Source organism: Agelaius tricolor, unplaced genomic scaffold (assembly GCF_023055355.1).
Source record: "Agelaius tricolor isolate 1412-34295 unplaced genomic scaffold, bAgeTri1.0.p SCAF_1, whole genome shotgun sequence".
NCBI lineage: Eukaryota > Metazoa > Chordata > Aves > Passeriformes > Icteridae > Agelaius > Agelaius tricolor.
In genome coordinates, this window is record NW_027269261.1 from 56,862,221 (window position 1) to 56,880,544 (window position 18,324).

The window sequence follows — 18,324 nt, forward strand, 5'->3', positions numbered from 1 at the left end:
ACTCTGGGGTCTAATTTTCAGTTTGACTTGGAGATTTGTGACTGAGTTGCTCATTGTTCATTCAGTCTGCTCACCTGCTGAAGTTGTGAATTTTCTACCAAATAAAAGCAGACACCTTAGCAAGAACTGCTGAGAAGTTGGTGAAAATCTGCCATCATTCAAGGCCGTGGGCTGGAACTTCAGCTCCATGTTTTTCCAGAGGAGTATCTTCATAGGTAATTTCCTAGGCATGTCACTTGGCATCTCTGCCTTGACTTCAAAAGTACCAAACACCTACAAATCTCTCTGCTCCAACAGAGGATTATCACTTCTGAAAGTGAAGTTTGCAGTCCATTGCAGTCAATATTTTTCCATCAAGTATCTTCTCCATCACTGGTCTGATGATCATTCTGCTTCAGCAGAGGGAGAATTTATCAGAAGACACTTGTGTTACAAACATTAGATACTTAAAATTGCTCCTGTTTGCACTGCAGAGCCTACAGTTGCTGTCTTGATGTTTAAAAAATCTGGCTGGCTCTTCAGCTCCAAATCCCATAAAATAACAGCCTCAGTCACAAAAACTTGTCAGTTGCAAGAGGAAAAAAAAAAGAAACCTATTTCATTCTGTTTACTTTAAATAATTTCTTTGGCATTGCAACATCTTTTGCATCTTTTTTTAAAGGAGACCTGGTTAGACTCAAGCAGGTGCTATGGTACCTGGTACCTGCTGGCATCACAGTCTCAATGATTTTTTCCCAATCTGCTTAACTGGAGGATTACCTTGATTGGATATTTTGCCTTTTTGGAGAGTAATACAATTCTTTAGATATTCTTGTACCAAACACTTAAAGATCAATCAGATTCATTCTTGACCAAATTCAAGAAATTGTCCTTGATTGTATTTCCACACCTTTTAATCTTGAAAAGTAAACACATATAAGGGAAGTTAATTTTGGAGTTCTGTCATTGATTCTCCTCTTTATTGCTTCCCAAACGTCAACAAGTGTTTTAAGATACTTCATAGTTATGAATGATTAGGAGTAATCTGGTTACTTAAAAAAAAAAAATTAAAACCAATTAGATTCCTACTTCAACACTGTAAATGTTACACTGTTAATTATAGCAGCATACTTTGGTTAATGAAATCTAGGTGACAGACTACCAGTGGTGATGGAGGCTGGCTGTTCAGGTAGTCCAGCTGTTACTCTGAGACAGAATGTTTCCACTTCTACAGCTCTTGTTTTTTTCACTTGTTTTTATTTGTAAAAATGCCCATTCCCACTGGATAATGAAATCCCACTCATACCAAAAGTAGAACAAAATAGAGAAGCAAGAAATCTTTTGCAACACCATTAATGGGCATTTGCCAAATTATCTGTGATCATCTCTAGAAATAAGAGGAATTCACTGTCCTTAAATATGGGCTCCTCTCAAGTCTGCCATTAAGAAGGACCTATTTAGATGGAATTTGGCCAAAACCACATAACACATTTCCTGTGCAGTACAGCCCTGGTGCTGTGATGTTGGTGCATCCATGCTTTTGAACAGATCATGTGTGCCAAGATGCAAGAGCTCAGCATGGCCTTGGAGCAGCTGTCAGTGACTGTTGTCATTCCTTGAGGAATGAGTGCCAGTGTTTCAGTGCCAAAGGAGCTGCCAGCAGGACTTCCTCATATTCAGCCCATGCCTATTGCCTTGGCCAAAGCTGAAGCCTTCCTGAAACCTTAGGAAATCTGCTCAGGGAAGAGAGAAGCAGAGCCACAAAATGAAAGTTAACACAAATGTTCACTTACTGTACTGCTCTGTGCAGTGTGGAGGAGGCACCCACCACTCCACCATGCCTCAGCACAGATCCACAGCCTGTATTCAATCTGCTCACTGTGTCAGGACTCATTTTGAAGCAGCTCATACACTTTGTAAGGGAGCTTCCTGATCAATCCATTGTCTCCTTCTATCCTTAATCTCTCAACCATATGGTTAAAGCACTTTCTATTTTGTTACTACCATATTGTGCAATTCCAGTTTCAGCAGTGAATTATTTCATATATTGCCATTGTTTATTTGGGTCTCTCAAATTCACAGAGCAATGTACTCTGTCAATCAAGATTTATTTCATGAGCTTATTAGGTAAAAGTCAAACCAGGCTTCAATCCACTTTTGAGAAATTAGTCTGATCTTTCATTGTGTTGCTTCAACAATTCACACATCCATTAACTTAGGAACTGACTGAAGCACATGCTTATGAGCCATAGAGTTGCCAGGGTGAGGGTCAGGGTGCTCATCCTTCCTTTGCCTCACGCTGCGGGTGTCCCCTCCATCACCCCGGGAAGCAGGAGAGCCTCAGCAGCCTGGCTTCTGCTGGATCTGCTGCCAAAGCTGGTGTATTTTGGGGTAAGCTGGTGTATTCCTGTATTCCCAGCTTCAAAGCCCGGTCTGTACCTTTCCTGTGGCTTGTTGCAGCTCACTCCAAAGACTTCCAGGCTCATCAGACCTGCCAAGCAGTCACTTGTGCCACTGTTCCTGCAGCCACAGGCACTTCTGCCAGCAGGGCTGGGCCTCGTCAGGGGCTGTAGATGGGGGAGCACCGAGCAGGAGCCAAGCCAGAGCTGCTGTGCATCCGGGCCCCTTCTCTCCTGCTGCCCTCTTGTCTCCTGACTTGAGCCAGTCTGGCACCAAATACAGCAGCGATCTGCAACTCTGCTGCAAGCACAGCTCTAGATAATGAAAAGTTAACACAATTAACAAAAGTTAACACAATTTACAAAAGCAATTTATTCAGGCTTTAGGGCAGCCCTGAATATGGACACTGGCCACAGCCTCTCTGTTGGCCTCTGCCAGCATGAAGGTCCCAACCCAGCAGGAGCAGGCCTTTCCTGAGTGTCCTATAAAAGGGTAAAGTCTAGAAAATGTGGAAGGTCAGATCCTTCCACCCCAACAGTAGTGCTCGAAGGATGGGAAGTGAAATAGTCTCTCAAAGCATGTGATTGGCAGCTGCTGAGGAAAGGAAGGGATGTCCCATCACCAAACCAGCGCCGCTCCGCTGCTGGCACACAGACAGACATATAGACAGAATATGGAGTAATAATTGTTCAATAATAATAATAATAATAATAATAATAATAATAATAATAATAACAATAATATTTTTCTTCGATATAATTGCATTCTTACGCCAAATTAAATTTTTTTAATCTCATTTTGAGGCACCTTTGCAATACTGATAACAGAATGGGGACCCAGAACAAGTCCTGATTTGTAGAAACTTCATCCTTGTTCGCTGAGTTTATTAATGTTCAAAATTTTCACACCCTTTTCAATAAAACTGTAGTATGATATTAATTTTTTAAAAACCCTACTACATGCATGACTTGAAGGATGTAAGTGTTGCTGTGCATCACTCTCCTGTCATATAGGAAATGTCTCAGAGCAAAGGGCCACAATATCACCAGTTTTTTCTGAGTTTATCTGCTGCAAGTGAAGCAAAAGCAAAAATCAGCAGAAGGAATCAGCTGAAATATGGATCAGCTTTCATCTGTGTGCAGAGCTGTGCCACATAGAGTGGAAAGCCAACATGGTGAAACAGCAGCTCAAACTAAATGGGGAGAGTCTGAAAGGGCTGAGCAGTTATTCAGGAAGCAGCCACCTAAGCTGTGAAACTGTGATCATGCCTGTAAAGACACCACCTTTCCTGTTTTGGGGTGGGGTTTGGGCTTTTTGTTTTGCTTTGGGATTTTTTACATTATATTAACTATTTCCTCTAAGAAGAGTGGTACACTTGTCCCAGGGAATGGGAGCACTTCCTTCAGTTCTCGTTAGCTCAAGAGTCAGAAATCTCTTAGCTTGGGATTTGCGTTTGTGTCTTAAAAGAGCATATTAGGAATTTGGAAATGATGGCTGTATTAATGCTTTTTCCACCCTTCCCCCCACCATAGATAGCTCCTCTTTCTCCTAAAGGAGATGTTTTGTGCTTCTAAAAAGAAGTTGACCTACAGAAATTAAAAGTAATCAATTTCTGTGTCAATGGTAGACCCATGAGAAAGTCATCTAGTGTTGCAATGCCAAAGAAAACATCTCCCTGCTTCTGATACTACTGCAAGGGAGCGTGAGCTGATGGTTTACTCTGCATCTGGCCATGCTGGTGGGCTCCCTCAGAGTGCTTACAGGAGCTGAGGTTTTGCATGGTGAGAAGAAAAAAGTGCAGCTGCTGCTGCCAAGAGGATTTATTTGCTCTGTCATGCAGCTGCCAGTAGCGGTACTCCCTTGCAGAGCCACACCTCCGTGGTGACTCTCACATGAGGAAATGAGCACATCTAGTTCCTATTGCTGTCAAGGAATGTGATTAAACATGGCTCTGAGAGCTGGGAAATAGAGATCCAATGACAGTGGCACTTAGCACTGATGTCTCTGCCACTGAGCACAACCAGGGTTTCCAAAGCAGTGACACTCCAGGCTTCCAGAGGTCTCCTGGACACAGCTGAACTGCTCTGCCTGAAGTGAAACAGGAGGTTTTGCAGAAGGGCCAGCTTGCAAAGTGCTACAGACAAGGGCAGTTCCTCAATCTGTGTTTGAAACCTACCAGCTGGGTGGCAAAATGCTTTTTCAGTGTCTAATGGGACCAAGAAGACGCATTCATTTCTTGGTACCATCCTGCAGTGGGAAATGTGTTAAGATTTCACGGATGAGTTGCTCCAGCTCTCAGGAACCCAAAGGAGATCCCAGGGAATTCAGGCACCTGCAGAAGCTATGGTTAGGGTCCAGGAATGGCACTGCCTCTGACAGGGACTGTGGTGGCAAAGTCGCTCTGCAGCAGCCATGCTGGGCCTGTCAAGAGGGCCACCACCCCAGGACTCTCAGGCAGTTCCTGTCCTGGCCGTGCTCCCCCTCAGCTCCTCGTGCTCCTCCTCACTGCAGAGCGAGGGGAGCTGGGATGTCCTTGACTTGGGGCAAGCACTACTCGGCAGCAACTTCGTCACCCCTGCGTTATCAACATTATTCTCACACTGAGTGCAACACATGGCGCTGCACCAGCTGCTAGGCAGGCAATTAACTCTGTCCTAGCCAGAACCAGGACAAGGATGAGGGTTAGGGTTGGGAGAGAAACAGAGTGGTAACCTCCCACCAGAATGGGGTTGGAAAAGGGCTGCTGAAGGAAGAGAGAGGCTGTAGAAAGTCAGTGTAACCACAGGTGGAGAGTGCAGGCTCAGGACACTGCCTGTTCAGGTGGAATGACACCAAACAAGTATTTTAACCACTGCAGCCACTAAACAGAATGTGATTTTCTCCCCTTCTCACTCAGTCTTCTCTAATTTCAGCTTCAGTTTTCCCTTTCACTTGAGAGCATGTGTAGGACATGCCCTTGTTTCTCTCCCTGTCTCATGATAGGAAAAGGGAGAAGGAGGCAGAGGAATCCTTGATGTCCTCCATGAGGGGAGTGGGTTGAAATATCTTCCATGATCTTGGCTCTGTTGTGCAGACCATGGCATGGAGCACACTACACTAAGCATTAAAGGCACTGCTTTTTATGACCATGACAAAAAGGTAAGGTCTTCAAAGAGTAACTGTCAGCACCCCTGAATGAAGCCTCGTGGATAAAGCTCCTGACTCTGCCACAACCTTGGCAGTTGTTCTCCAAGACTGGCATCTCTCCAAATGGCACATGGATGCCCAGTGTATCTGACAGAAAGAAGAGAATTATTAAAGTTTTATTAACGACAACTTACTCTCTCAAGATTATCTTATTTTCCCAAGCAGTTCTTAGAGATGAAGATAAAAAGGTCTCAGTTAAGCAAATGCAGAAAATGGTCTAGGGAGCAGCTACACCTACCACCTTTTCTGATGCAGACTTCACTGAAGTGTACAAAGCTTTGGGAGTGAGGCAGCCCATGCTTACCACAGAAATAAACACTCATGCTCTTTGCTTTTCAAAAGGCTTTATTAGAGGGTAAGTGCACTTGCCTTCATGATGACCCCACTGCTCAGCTTCATGACCTTCCTCTAAAACCATAATCTCTGGCTTCCTATTCAAAATAATTTTTTCTTTTCATAGTTATTTTATAACAATCTTATTGTTACATATGATTGCATTCTTACATTCTATTTGGAACCCAAAGTGGCTTGATGTTGCATGTGTCCAGGCAGTCACTCTTGCTCCAGTCCCCAGCCATATCCCTGGATGTACAGTGAGGGGGGGCCACATAGGGCAGATAAGTCCCAGTGGCTGAAACACATTGATGCTTTTCTTCAACAGCACTAGGGCCTTCTTATGTTGTGGGCTCCATTCCCAGATTGCGTTTTTCCTTAGTAAATTATGGAGTAGTCAGATTATTATACTGCATCCTGGAATATGCCTCCTCCTAATAGTCTCTGGCACAGCACATAACTAATTTCTTATTCTGGGACAGGGATAACCTTTGGATTTATTGTAGCACCTGTTTGTCTCCCACCTGTCCATCTGACTCCCCAAAAAAAGAATTTGTGACTGGGCCCTTGTTCCTGTGCTGCTGGTATCTCTACCCCAGCTGACTGTAGCTGTCTTGTCAGAAGCATCCATAGTCTTTACAGGTTTTGTGAAGCAGCCTCGTCCTCCATCACTGATGCACTGCCTCACAGTGACCTCTTGTGGAAATTTTAACATTTCCAGCTCTTTGGGCAATGTAGCATGAGCTACACATATGCTAGGACTACAGTTTAAGCTTTGGAATAGACAAGTAAACGTACAGTGAATTCTCTAGCAGATGACAGCAAACCTCATCTGATCTGCCCCCAGTGCTGGGGTCATGAAAAACATTTCTTTCACGTTGATAGTTGCCATCCATCATTAAGAGGAGTGACTGTATCAGCTATACTGGGAACAGATGCAGTGAGTGCTTTGGCAGCAACTGCTGGGCCTCCATGATCTGCTGTTAGTTGCTACTTGCCATGCAGGTGCCCAAGAGACCACATCCCTAAAACCCTCTGCCTTGGTCATACTTTTTTTGAAGTTGTACTTTGAAGTTGTACTTTGTCACCACAATCCCTGGGTATGGATACCAGGGGATTATTATGAAGAAGGAAATTTAGCTAATTGATATAAAACTGGTGTTGTCTGTACATTTAACTGACTTAGAGTTTGCTCTTCGTCTAGGTACATTTTCCACAACCACTTGTATTCAGTAGTGCTTCTCTATTTCCCCAGTTTGCTTTCTCTTTTTCACATAGAGATAGGCTGGCTCTTTTCCTTTTCCATTACCTTTATTTTCATTGAGGTTCTCCTCTGGTTTTTACCATTTATGGTACATACTGGGTGTATCTGCAAACAGGCTGAATATCTTGAAAGATGTTGCCACTTATCCTTGGCTAATGACTCCAGTGCTCACTCACCTTCCCTTGCATCACACTGCAGGTGTCCCTTCCATCACCCAGGAAGCAGGAGAGCCTCAGCAGCCCAGTTTCTGCTGGATCTGATGCCTAAGGCTTTTGGGGTAAGCTGGTATATCCCTGCCTCCCAGTTCAGAAGCCCAGTCTGTACCTTTCCTGTGGCTTGCAGCCCACTCCAAAGACTTTCAGGCTCCAAAACCAGCAGCCATCTAGAAATGAGCTTGCATTTTCCCTTCAGAGCCCACTAAAGCAGCTCATCATTTCTCACGTGTGTTTTGTGCACATACATCACTAATGCAAACTAATACTCTGCCCTGCTTTTTACTCTTCAACAGCTGCCAGAGCAGGGTGGAATTTCAGCTAGCTGGGAAGAAAACAGCTAGAAGTTTCTTCCTTTGCCACATCGATTTCTCCCCCTTTTGGGATTTTATGAAGCAGGAGATAATGCTTCTACACACACGGAAGGTGCAGCCTGGGTCGGTTTTTCCTTTTGGTTTGTTTTTGAGAGAAGCCCCAGCTGAGCCTCCTCCCGGCCGAGCATGCAGCGGTGGTATGCAGGGACAGCACTAGATGGTGCCGTCACACCAGTGCAGCCACCCGGCCCTCCGCGGGGCAGCACCCCGGGCAGCATCCCCGGGCAGCATCCCCCTGGCAGCATCCCCGGGCAGCATCCCCGCACAGCATCCTCTGGCAGCATCCCCGGGCAGCATCCCCGCATAGCATCCCTGCACAGCATCCCCGTACAGCATCCCCCTGGCAGCATCCCCGGGCAGCATCCCCGCATAGCATCCCTGCACAGCATCCCCGTACAGCATCCCCCTGGCAGCATCCCCGCACAGCATCCCCCTGGCAGCATCCCCCGGCAGCATCCACGTACAGCATCCCCGGGCAGCATCCCCGCACAGCATCCCCGGGCAGCATCCCCGCACAGCATCCCCGGGCAGCATCCCGGGCAGCATCCCCGCACCCAGCGGCTGCACTGGAAAGCCAAGGAGAGGGGCAGAAGGGACTCCGGCAGCCCTGTCCCGCAGCGGGCTCATCCCGGAGAGCAGAGCCTTTTCCACGGCGGGCTCCAGAGGCGGTTCCGCGGCTCCACTGAGAGGCGCCAAGTCCCGAGGCTGGCAGGGGCAGGTACACCAGGGAAAACACGCCTCGAGAGGATATTTTGTGTCCCCCACAGAGTGGCAGCGCTGCCAGGAGAGACCAGAGAGCTGATAAGCAGGTGTCAGAGAAATTTCAGTTCAGCGGAAAGACCGGCATGTCCCTGCACACCGTGTTCCAGCTGCGCCAGGGAAGTGCAAGGCCAAGGGGAAGCAATTGTTTGAGCTTCAGTGCCGCTGCTGAAGTTCCCTGTCCCCAGGTCCAGAGAGGGGACAGAGCCTGAGCACGTCCTCGCCAGAGGGAGGGTGCATGTATGCACACGTGTGTGTGTGCACACGAAGTACACAAATGTCCATCTGCTCCTCCAGCCCAGAGCGCTGGCTTAGGAAGGGATGAAAAATATTAACTCCCCAAGCATCACCAGTAATACTCCCTCTGTTTAGTCTTCCTCCTCTCTGCTTAAAAGCCAGAGTATCTTCTCACTTTATGGACACTCTGTGCTCATAGTTTTGTTACATTTTGAGATCACAACAGAATCAGAAAGAGCCACAGATTCTTCCCTGGAACATTAAAACAGTCTAACCTCAGCACTGCTCACTTGATAGTCTATTTAAGGCTCTTCTAAGCTGAGGAATCATTAATATTTCAGTCTCAGCCCATTTAAAATTCAAACATAACCTTCTAAACTTTGGTTTGTGTGCTATATTTAGAGTAGGAGCCAGGTAGAGGGTTTTGGTTTCTCCCTTAAGAAAATCGGTAACAAGCAGGAAAATTGAGCTTTACACTTCAAAGATCATTATTAGTTAACCATGCACTTTCATGTTTATTTCTAGCAAATTTTTAAAAGCCCTCTTACCTGTCTTTCCTCTTGCAGAAAGGAAAGCACTACCTTCACACTCTTTGGTTCATTGGTAAGTGTTATGTTAAAGCTATCAGCTTATCTTTAAAGTGAAGATACTCTTACTTCAAATGTTCATATGTAGGTATGAACATGTTCTTTAAAGAGCACTTCATCCTTGAGAAGCCACAGTGGCCATATTATCTGCATTCCTGCAAACAGGTCACAAATTCATGTTCAATAAAAGCACTCTTTTTTTTCTACTCAATTAAATCTTTTCCTGGATTTGCAGATTGTGGAACCTCTCTGATTTTTTTCCTAATTCCAAGTTTGTCACAATAAACATTCTGTTTCCAGCAGCAGCAATCTTACATCACTTGATGCATGTTGGTCTCTGCTCCTGCAGTCCTCCCCTCCATGGAAGCTCTTCTGCTTCCCTGCTTGTTGCCAGTGCCACCCACTACCACTTTCCTGCTAATTTTACTTTGTCTCAATGGGAAAAAATAATCACTACCCTGCCTAGTTTACAATTCAAAATTCAAGTATTATTTTTTCAGTGATATGTCAAGTTTCCTGATTTCTGTGGTATAATATAGAAGTATAGCAGGTTGCTTTGTTATAGCACATCATCCCTGTGTTCCCTGTACATTAGTTAAAACTAAAATAGGATTTTGAGAAGTTTTAAGCAAAACCATCTCACCTGCTTAGATTGCAAGGTATAATGCTACCCAAGCGATCCAAGCTCTTAACTGGAAAGAGAAAACAAAATGTGATGCCTCTTCTATTGGAAAAATAAATAACTAGTAACAGGAACGTCCAGAGCCTTGAGACGCTTCAAGGGATATTTACAGAAAGAAGTACTGTCTGTTCTCTTCATGAGCAACTACTGCCTATGAGTGAAAGAAAACCAAACAGTAATTTCAGCATAGTCAATATACTGCCACGATTAATATGAGCCCAGAATGAATATGAGCCTGCTTCTACCAACTGGTGCCAATAATGGCTCAAGGGATTTGTCTGTTTGTGTGGAATTTTTAAATTAAACATGCTTTTGTATGACAAAGTGTAAGCAATATGCCCAGCCTTTGCCACATCATTCATACCAATGCAGGTTCCCCCCTTGCATCTGCGAGGCATTAACTGGCTCTGCTGTGGGGAGGAGAGAGGATGTATGAGCTGGAATCCAATTGCAGGATCAAGACAGATTATGCAAAAATCCAATAAAAGCATTTTCCCAGCAGGGAGATGTATGCCAAAGAAAATAATGTTATTTTCAAGATTATTCAGCAAATGCTCTAGTTTAGAAGAGTTCATGTCAGTTCCAGAATAATGGACAGCTCATATTTGTCCTTCAAATTCTTAATCATGCTCACGAAATGATAATGAAAACATTATCTGGGAGATTAAAAAATAAATGTAATTGGGCTAAGAAAACTTCCTCTGAATAAATAATGTTTCCCCCTTGCCCCATCTTCACCTAGCAGACTTTCCTTGGAGCTGTAACCTCCCAGCCTCCTCTACTATAAGTGAACCAGTCTTGAAAACTTTACTCCTTTTTGGCCCTGGGCATACACTACCCTCAAACACTGGCTGAGCATCACCTCTGTCTGTCTTTTTGTTACCTTCATGGCTACCCTGGAATAGTGAAAGGAAGACATGCTAGTCCAGGTGGTTGTGTGTCAGGATTTCTGTTTCATACAGCTGCTTTTATGGGAAATTACAGGTACCGCTGACTGTAACGCTGCCTCTGGGACTGTCCCATGAAAATCTCCCAGAAATTCATTTAAAAGTTCACCAGGAACCTGCTTACAGAGCAGAGACAGCTAGCTCAGGTAGGGAGAGAAGGCCATAGTACTGCAGCCTGAGGGGACACAGAAGAGCCTCCCAGGGGAACACTTTTGCTGGGGAGAAGGCAGGGATTGCTCCCAGGCTGCTTCCTGAAGGCTTCCTAGGATGTCTGCCTTCCAGGGCAGCAACTGGCTTGCAAATGCCTTGCAGTTTTCCACAATCCTCTCTTGTCTAGCTGCTCAGAGAAAAGGCATCACGTTGGTTATCCTTCCTGTCCTTGTAGGAGGGACAGAGGTCTATCTGTAGAACAGATGAAGAGGACAGGGTGAAGCTGGCACAGAGACCATCCCTAAGGCACAGCTCCTGTGGCATATCAGACCTCTGCTCCCCTCATGTCATCAAATCATCACTCCTTGCCCTGCCCATTGCAGAGGGGGTTGGAACCAGATGGTCTTCAAGGTCCCACCTGTCCCAAATCATTCTATGATTATTCACAGCCTTTTCAAGCTCTGGAAGTGGATGTCATTTTCAAGGGGGAATAGGACATGCTTCCTAAAACCCTTCTTCCTGTTCTAACGAGTTGACAGTATTTTTTCAGGAGGATGTTGAAGCAAAACAGACACATGCTAACTTTACAGACGGCAGAACAGACACCAGACCCCTGACTTTAATTCTTACTTTTATAAACACTACATGTCGTGCCCAACTAGAGATGACAGCAGCCCTGTACCAGGTGTTGGCATTGTGGTGGCTGTTCCCACCTTGTTAGGAGTATCTCAAAATGTTCACAGAGCAAAGTCACCCCTCCTTTATCACATCATTCTTCCCCCTGCCAAATTAGAACTCCAAACCCCATGTTGCCAATTCCACTGGCCTTCTGCTCCACATTGCTCCTCATTCCAAGCCACATCCTTCCTTGTGAGCCTCCTCAGGCCCGCTCCCTTCCCATGTGGCAGCTGCGAATGACAAACATCCAGCGTTCAGCATCCAGACATGAACATCTCAGGAATCCTCTCTGCTTTTGGCAAACCTCCTGCCCATCCCCAAGCACTTGCTGTATCCAAGCTGTGCAGGTTCCTCAGTGAGCACAGCTGCCTCCCATATGCTCTGGATTGCATGGGAAAGCCAGATCCACTTCCATAGCCTGAGCTAACAGGCAGGATACTTGAGCTGTTGCCAATAAAACAACCCTGCAAGAGGAAACAGCATACAAACTTCCTCGGGGTGCAAGAGGCTTGAACTCCAATCCCTGGTTAGATGCCTGTTCTGAGATTTCACTGACCAGTATAAACGCACCAGTCTTGCAAACAGGGCAGCAGAGGCTGTGTACACCTTGAGCACAATGTCTGGCAGGAGATGCTGGTTCAATTTGTACCTCCAGATGCCAAAAGGGGACAGTGAGATCAGTCCCCTGCGGTGTGAGCCCTTGACATCATGCCAAAGCAAGAAGAGAGACAGGCTGCATGCAGTGCTCCAATATCCCTGCACTTGCTGCAATCAGCACAACTAGGTATTTGCATATACAGGATTCAGCATTTTAGCTGAGGATAGGAAGGCACCAATTATTAAAAAACTAGTTCAGGTGTGAATCTGTCTTGAGATACAAACACTGCTAATCAGCTTCAGCCACAGAACATGAACAGCTGGAAAAACTTTATGTCTGAAGTCCAAGGTTTGCTAAGATAATTAACAGGCACACCTAGATTTCTGGTGCCATGAGTATACCCTTGCTAAGCAGAGGTGAGGGAGCCTAAAAGATACCAGTTATGAGCCTAAGACCCTCAATCTGCTAATCTATAACAAAGGTTTTGTGGACATTTAGGTTGTTGCTTTGTTGGAATTTTCTATACTTAAGTCCCACCAGCAAGGCATATGATTTACTAATTTTTCATTCTGGCTCACAGAATGCTGTTTTCTATCTTGAAATTAATTGAAGTATTTCAGTCGTCAGGAGTACCCTATTCTTATTCCTTCTGAAATATGCACATTTTATTGAAACTTAGAGCCAAATCATAGTTTAATTCTGTAATTAGCTTCTGTAATTCATGTCAAAACCTGAATGTGAATTTTCAGGAGCAAATCCAACTCCCTGAAGATGAAGCAACCAGCAGAAAATAATTTACACTAAGCAAGGTGAAAAAAAACTCACCACATACACAAGTTAGAACAAATTTGTAGTTGCATTTTATTTAATCAATGAAATCTACCTTAAAAACACAAAATCAAATTTAGTAACCCAATACATTGGATTAGAGGAAGCTTCAAGCTTTTAAGCACAAGCCAGAAGTCACAGTCTCAAGGAGAGTTTCAGAGGCCAAAGCAATACACTGGAACAAAGTAGTGTCTTTTTGTGGAGACATGCTCCCTGCACCATTAGCGTGGTTTTGGGTGCAGCAGGTATTTTTAGCTGTCAGTTATAAAAAGATTTTTTATTTGTTTTATAGTTAGGTTTGTTGCATTGCTTACCTAGGCCCTGGATTAATGAAGAGAACAGGCAAGTTAAAAGCCCTTGCCTGCTCAATTACTACCAACAGACAATTTACATTGTGGTAAAGCTAGCTTTATTTAAATGAGGATCAGACAAGAAGTAACTTTACATATTATTAACAGCTTTGGAGCTACAAACGTAAGAATCAGGATTACACAGGTCATGCTTTTGTTATTTTGTTTTACCTGCTGCAGTTATTGCAATATGGCTTAAGGTACATAGGTATACAATTTGTACAAATTCAGCCAAGTTTGCACTTGTGAGGTGTTATTAAGAGCATCATTACCTTGCAAGCCAATCTAAACGCGTGGAAACCAACTGAGGTTTTTGGAATCGCCCAAAGCTAAGGGGGAAAGCTGCCACTAACAATGGACAGAGATAGACTGGATTGTTTGAAACCACATTGTTTGGCTTTAAATATTTATATAATTCGCTCTGAGGTAAGGAAAAATCTTTTGATGCTTCCACGCAGGGCAGCACCAGATGGTGCAATCACACCAGTGCAATCAGTCACGTCGCTTGCTGGATGTGCAGCCTCGAGGAGAGGCCAGCACCTGCCGTAACAAGAGCATCTGTACACTAAAATTGATTTTAAAATAAATTACTATACAGGTATGAGAGTGAGTTATTGTTCAACTTGATGGGCATTGGTTTCACAATGTGTGATCTGTAACCTTCACTTTGGAAATCAGAGCTGAAAGTACTGACTTGTACCCCTTGTTCGATTTTAACGTAAACAACAAAGGAGAGGACCAATTCCTGTTGGGGACAGACATCCCAGGACTCTCAGTCCTGAGGCTTCTAAGCATCTTTATATCACCCTACCCATTCTGGTCTCACCTGCTGTCAATCCAATCCACCTTTCATGAAGCTTTTTAAGACCTCAGGACCCCAAAAATCTCATCAGCTTTTTGAAATTCAAGGCAGAACTCATTACCAAGTCCCTTTTTTCCTCTTTTCTACTCCTGCCTCAGAAGAGACAGAGAATTATCAGGAGTGGGGAGAATTTCAAAAAATGGTGAGGTGGGAAAACAGTTCAGGCAGGGATTGGGAAAGAAGGAAGTGTGTGCGCAGGGAAGGTGTTAAGACATTATAGGGCAGGGAAAAGCTTTGCATTGGATGGGGCAGTCACCAGAAATTAGCAGAGCTTGGAATCAGAGGGATGAGATACAAAGTGGCACAAGAACAAGTGGTGGTGTCTGGAGGGTTCTCAGAAACCAGGGAGGGCTGCAAGTAGAAGTGAGCAGTGGGTCAGGTCAGGGCTCTCCTTTTGTCATTAGAAATATCATAGTTCTACATTAAAATCAGAACTGGGTTTAGGGTATACATATAAATATTCAAAGCAAGACAGCCAAATTTTTTGAGAGATTTTACAGGGGGAAAAACCTGGAACAATAAATAGGAAACTACATGTTATCAATTTCTGCTCCAATAAGTATCAATTTCCTCTCCAGGCTACTCTACAATATTCATTTAAGGGAATGCCTAAACAGTACAGAAGTATCATTGCTCTACATTAAAATCAGAACTGGGTTTAAGACATACATATAAATATTCAATACATTACAGTCCAGTCCTGAGACCTGAAGTCTGGAACAACAGAGGAAGGGTATTTTCCATCTCCTTTCAAAGCTACACTGTAGATATAATTTCTGACTGAATCAGGCCTGCACAAATACAACTGAAAGATGGACAGAGATACCTGAATGGGACTGAAAGGCAGCAAACTTGAGCACCTTGCTCAAACAATTTGTGCGTGATCCAGTTCCTGCTGTTTGACAGACGTATCCAGAAGTCTCATGTGTTCTCATCAGTCAGCCCTCCTCTTCCCCCTCACATACAAGCTGAGTAGCACCTACAGCCATTCACAGGTCAGATCAAGGCAGCTATAAAAGATGTGATGGGAAAGGGAGACTGCTAAAGAAGGGAGGGAGACTCAGGGACAAGTGAAGGGATTCAAGGAGATTGGACAGTCAGGACACACATTAAATGAGGGGACAGTAATAACCATGGCAAAAATTCTAGTGGTCTGCCCAGTCACTGAGTGGTGCAGCTCCAGTCCTAATGGATTATTTTGGGCAGAGACAAATAACCTTCATGGAACACAGGTATGGATACAGCCAATATTAAAGGCATTGTTTTTTAACAAAAATGGCAAGGCGAGGTCTTCAAAAGAACAGACGTTAACATCCAAGAATAAAGGGTAGTGAATAAAGCTCCTGGTTCTGTGGCAGGATTGTCAGTTGTTCTCTAGGACTGGCATCTCTCCACATGCCACATGGATGCTTAGCACATCTGAAAGAAAAATGACAATAAAAAAGCTTTAGTAATGACTGCTTACTTTCTCAAGAATACATTATTTTCCCAAGCAGTTCTCAGAGATAAAGGTCTTATGACTTAGTGAAGCAAGTGCAGTATATATCCTAGGGAGAGACTGTACTTGTAATTTCTGACTCAAATTCCTCTGAAGTGCAAAGAGCTTTGCACGTGAGGCACTCCAAGTTTACCATGGAAGGCAATACTGACATCCTTTAGGATTTTAAAAAGAGCTTTGTTACAGAGTGGGTTTGCACATTAAATTGAATACATTAAATGTGTCATGTGAGTTCCTACCTAGGAAAACTGAAAAATACATTACTACCTCCCAGAAATACCACACCAAAATATAGGCCAAGTCCAAGGCCACTGAAGTGAGGGCAGCCCTTCAGCAAAATAATTAAAAACAAAACAACCACAACACATTAGAGAGGACAGTTTAGGGATCCTCACAACTATCTTAGAAAAAGAAATAAATTACTGGCTAAAAATGCTACTTACATTCAAGGCGTCAGAGCCACTGAGTTCTGACTTTGTCTATCACAAGATGTTCCTTCTTGACAACTGTCATCCTCCCACATTTGTGTTTTCCCATCTTCCACTGGAGGATGATATAGTTGTTCCTCACTTTCTCTGCATGTTTGCTGTCCTGTATGTTGGTCTGAGATTTCCATAATGTACCCAACCTCTTTTTCCCTTAATTTTGGTGTGTGTATGTCTAGGGTGTCTTTGGTTGAATCTTCTGAAGTACTTTGTTCTAGGGTTGATTCCTGAAGTCTCGCACTTCCCCTTGAAATTTCTTCAGGGCTTGTCACAACTGTTATAGAATTCTGACTTTGCCCATCTTTCAGCATCTCAGAAATTAAAGGCATGTCCTTTTTTTCCACAGTTGCATGGATTTCTGCAGACTCAGTTAAGGTAGCAGTTTTCACTATTCCTGTTTGCTTGAGCTCTTGTTCCTTACTTTGCATCTCTTCCTCTTTTACTGGAAGCTGTTGATCTACCTGTGTACTTCCCAGAAGTTCAGGTACAATTTTATCTGATGGGCTTTTCCCTATGGACTTAATGCTCTCCTCTGACTCAAGGGCAGCCGACTCTTCTGTTTCTGCAAGTTTGTGAACAGCTGACTGGATGGCATTCAATACAATTTTTGTGCTCTGGGACTCTATGATCACAGACTGAATAACATGCTTTTGAAATTCAGGGTGGCTGGGAGACAGACTGTGACTGGAAGGAATGCCATTGTGTTCAGCTTGCCCTGTGCTCTGGGGCCGCTCTTGCTCCTCTGATACTCCATTCATGGAAGCACAAGTTACTCCAGGCTTGGGTGTCTCCACACTACCAAGCTCTGCAGTCCCACAGCCTGAACAGTCAGTATTAATAACTGGGACCTCTTCAGAAGCCATTTGCTCTGGTGTAGTAGCCAAGTGTACAGTTTTGGCTGTCACATCTGTGCATGTTGCAGTTTCTGCCACGACATGCTCTCCACCTGCTGCAGCTGCTAGAACCACAGGTGTTTTCAGAGCCCCCAAGCCTTCAGCCTGTGGAAAGGCTGAGTCAGAGCCTTCCTCTTGCTGGACAGCAGTTGAACATTCATCATGTCTCACAGCTTCCTGTTTTCCATATTCAAATACTTCTTTGGCTCCATCCAGCAATTGCTCATTTTTCTTATCTTCTTTCTGGAAACCTTGACAGTTCAAGGTTTCTACAAGTTCTTGTCCTTTTCCCACAGTCTCTTCTCCAGCCAAGCTGCTGGGTGTTTCACATTTCTTAGGACTTTTATCAGTGATAACAGCACTACCATTTTCAACAATCTCTGGGCATGCTGATGATAAATTAGATGCCCCATCTGCTTTAATCTGCACGGGAGCCTCAGCAACGATGGAAGTGCTCTCCAACCGTGTTTCAGATTTGAGCACGGCACCTTCCACTTCATCACTCTTGGAGGGGGTTTCAGTTGTTTTGTCTCTACATTGTGGCTCTGTGACAGGCACAGAATCTTTTGCTGCAATGTCCCTGTCACACCCATTGCTCATGCTCTGCTCAGCATCTGCAGCTGCTTCTGAGCCAACTGTTTTTGAAGGAAGGGCAGAGGCTTTTCCCTGGCTCTGCAGAAGAACCTCAGGAACAGTGACTTCTGTGGTTTTTACTCCACTGTGCACAGCATCATCTTCCTCTCTCTGGGCAGGTGTCCTGCTAGGAACTCCTTTAGTACAAACTTGCTCTTCTGAGTCAGGAGCTCCATCTTGTTTCTCAGTTTCAACAGTGACAACTGCTTCTGTGCACTCTGATCCCACAGTGAGCGTTCTGCCCTCTCCTTCAAGCTTTTCAGCTGTAAGCCCCAAGGATGAGGTTTCGTCCTCTGTCTTGTCCTGAACCTGTGAAGAATTGCAACAGATCTGTGAAAAAAGGTACAAGCAGGGAGTGACCAGCAATGTTCTAGGTGAAAAACCGCAAC

At 44.4% G+C, this 18,324-nt stretch overlaps 1 protein-coding gene across 4 annotated transcripts in view; it reads right to left on the bottom strand.

Moving 5' to 3' along the window:
* Positions 1 to 13,223: 13,223 nt before the first annotated feature.
* The window catches only part of AKAP12 (A-kinase anchoring protein 12), a 30,603-nt gene continuing 25,502 nt past the window's right edge, over positions 13,224 to 18,324 (bottom strand). For 2 of the 4 annotated variants that reach the window (XM_071435618.1, XM_071435630.1), the window contains 2 exons: positions 16,368 to 18,244; positions 13,224 to 15,845 (listed from right to left, as the gene is read on the bottom strand). In XM_071435618.1, coding sequence (XP_071291719.1) covers positions 16,370 to 18,244 — 1,875 coding nt within the window. In that variant the 3' untranslated portion in view covers positions 13,224 to 15,845; positions 16,368 to 16,369. Of the gene's footprint in view, positions 15,846 to 16,367; positions 18,266 to 18,324 lie in introns of all 4 variants that reach the window. The other 2 variants (XM_071435613.1, XM_071435622.1) reach the window with 1 other exon arrangement.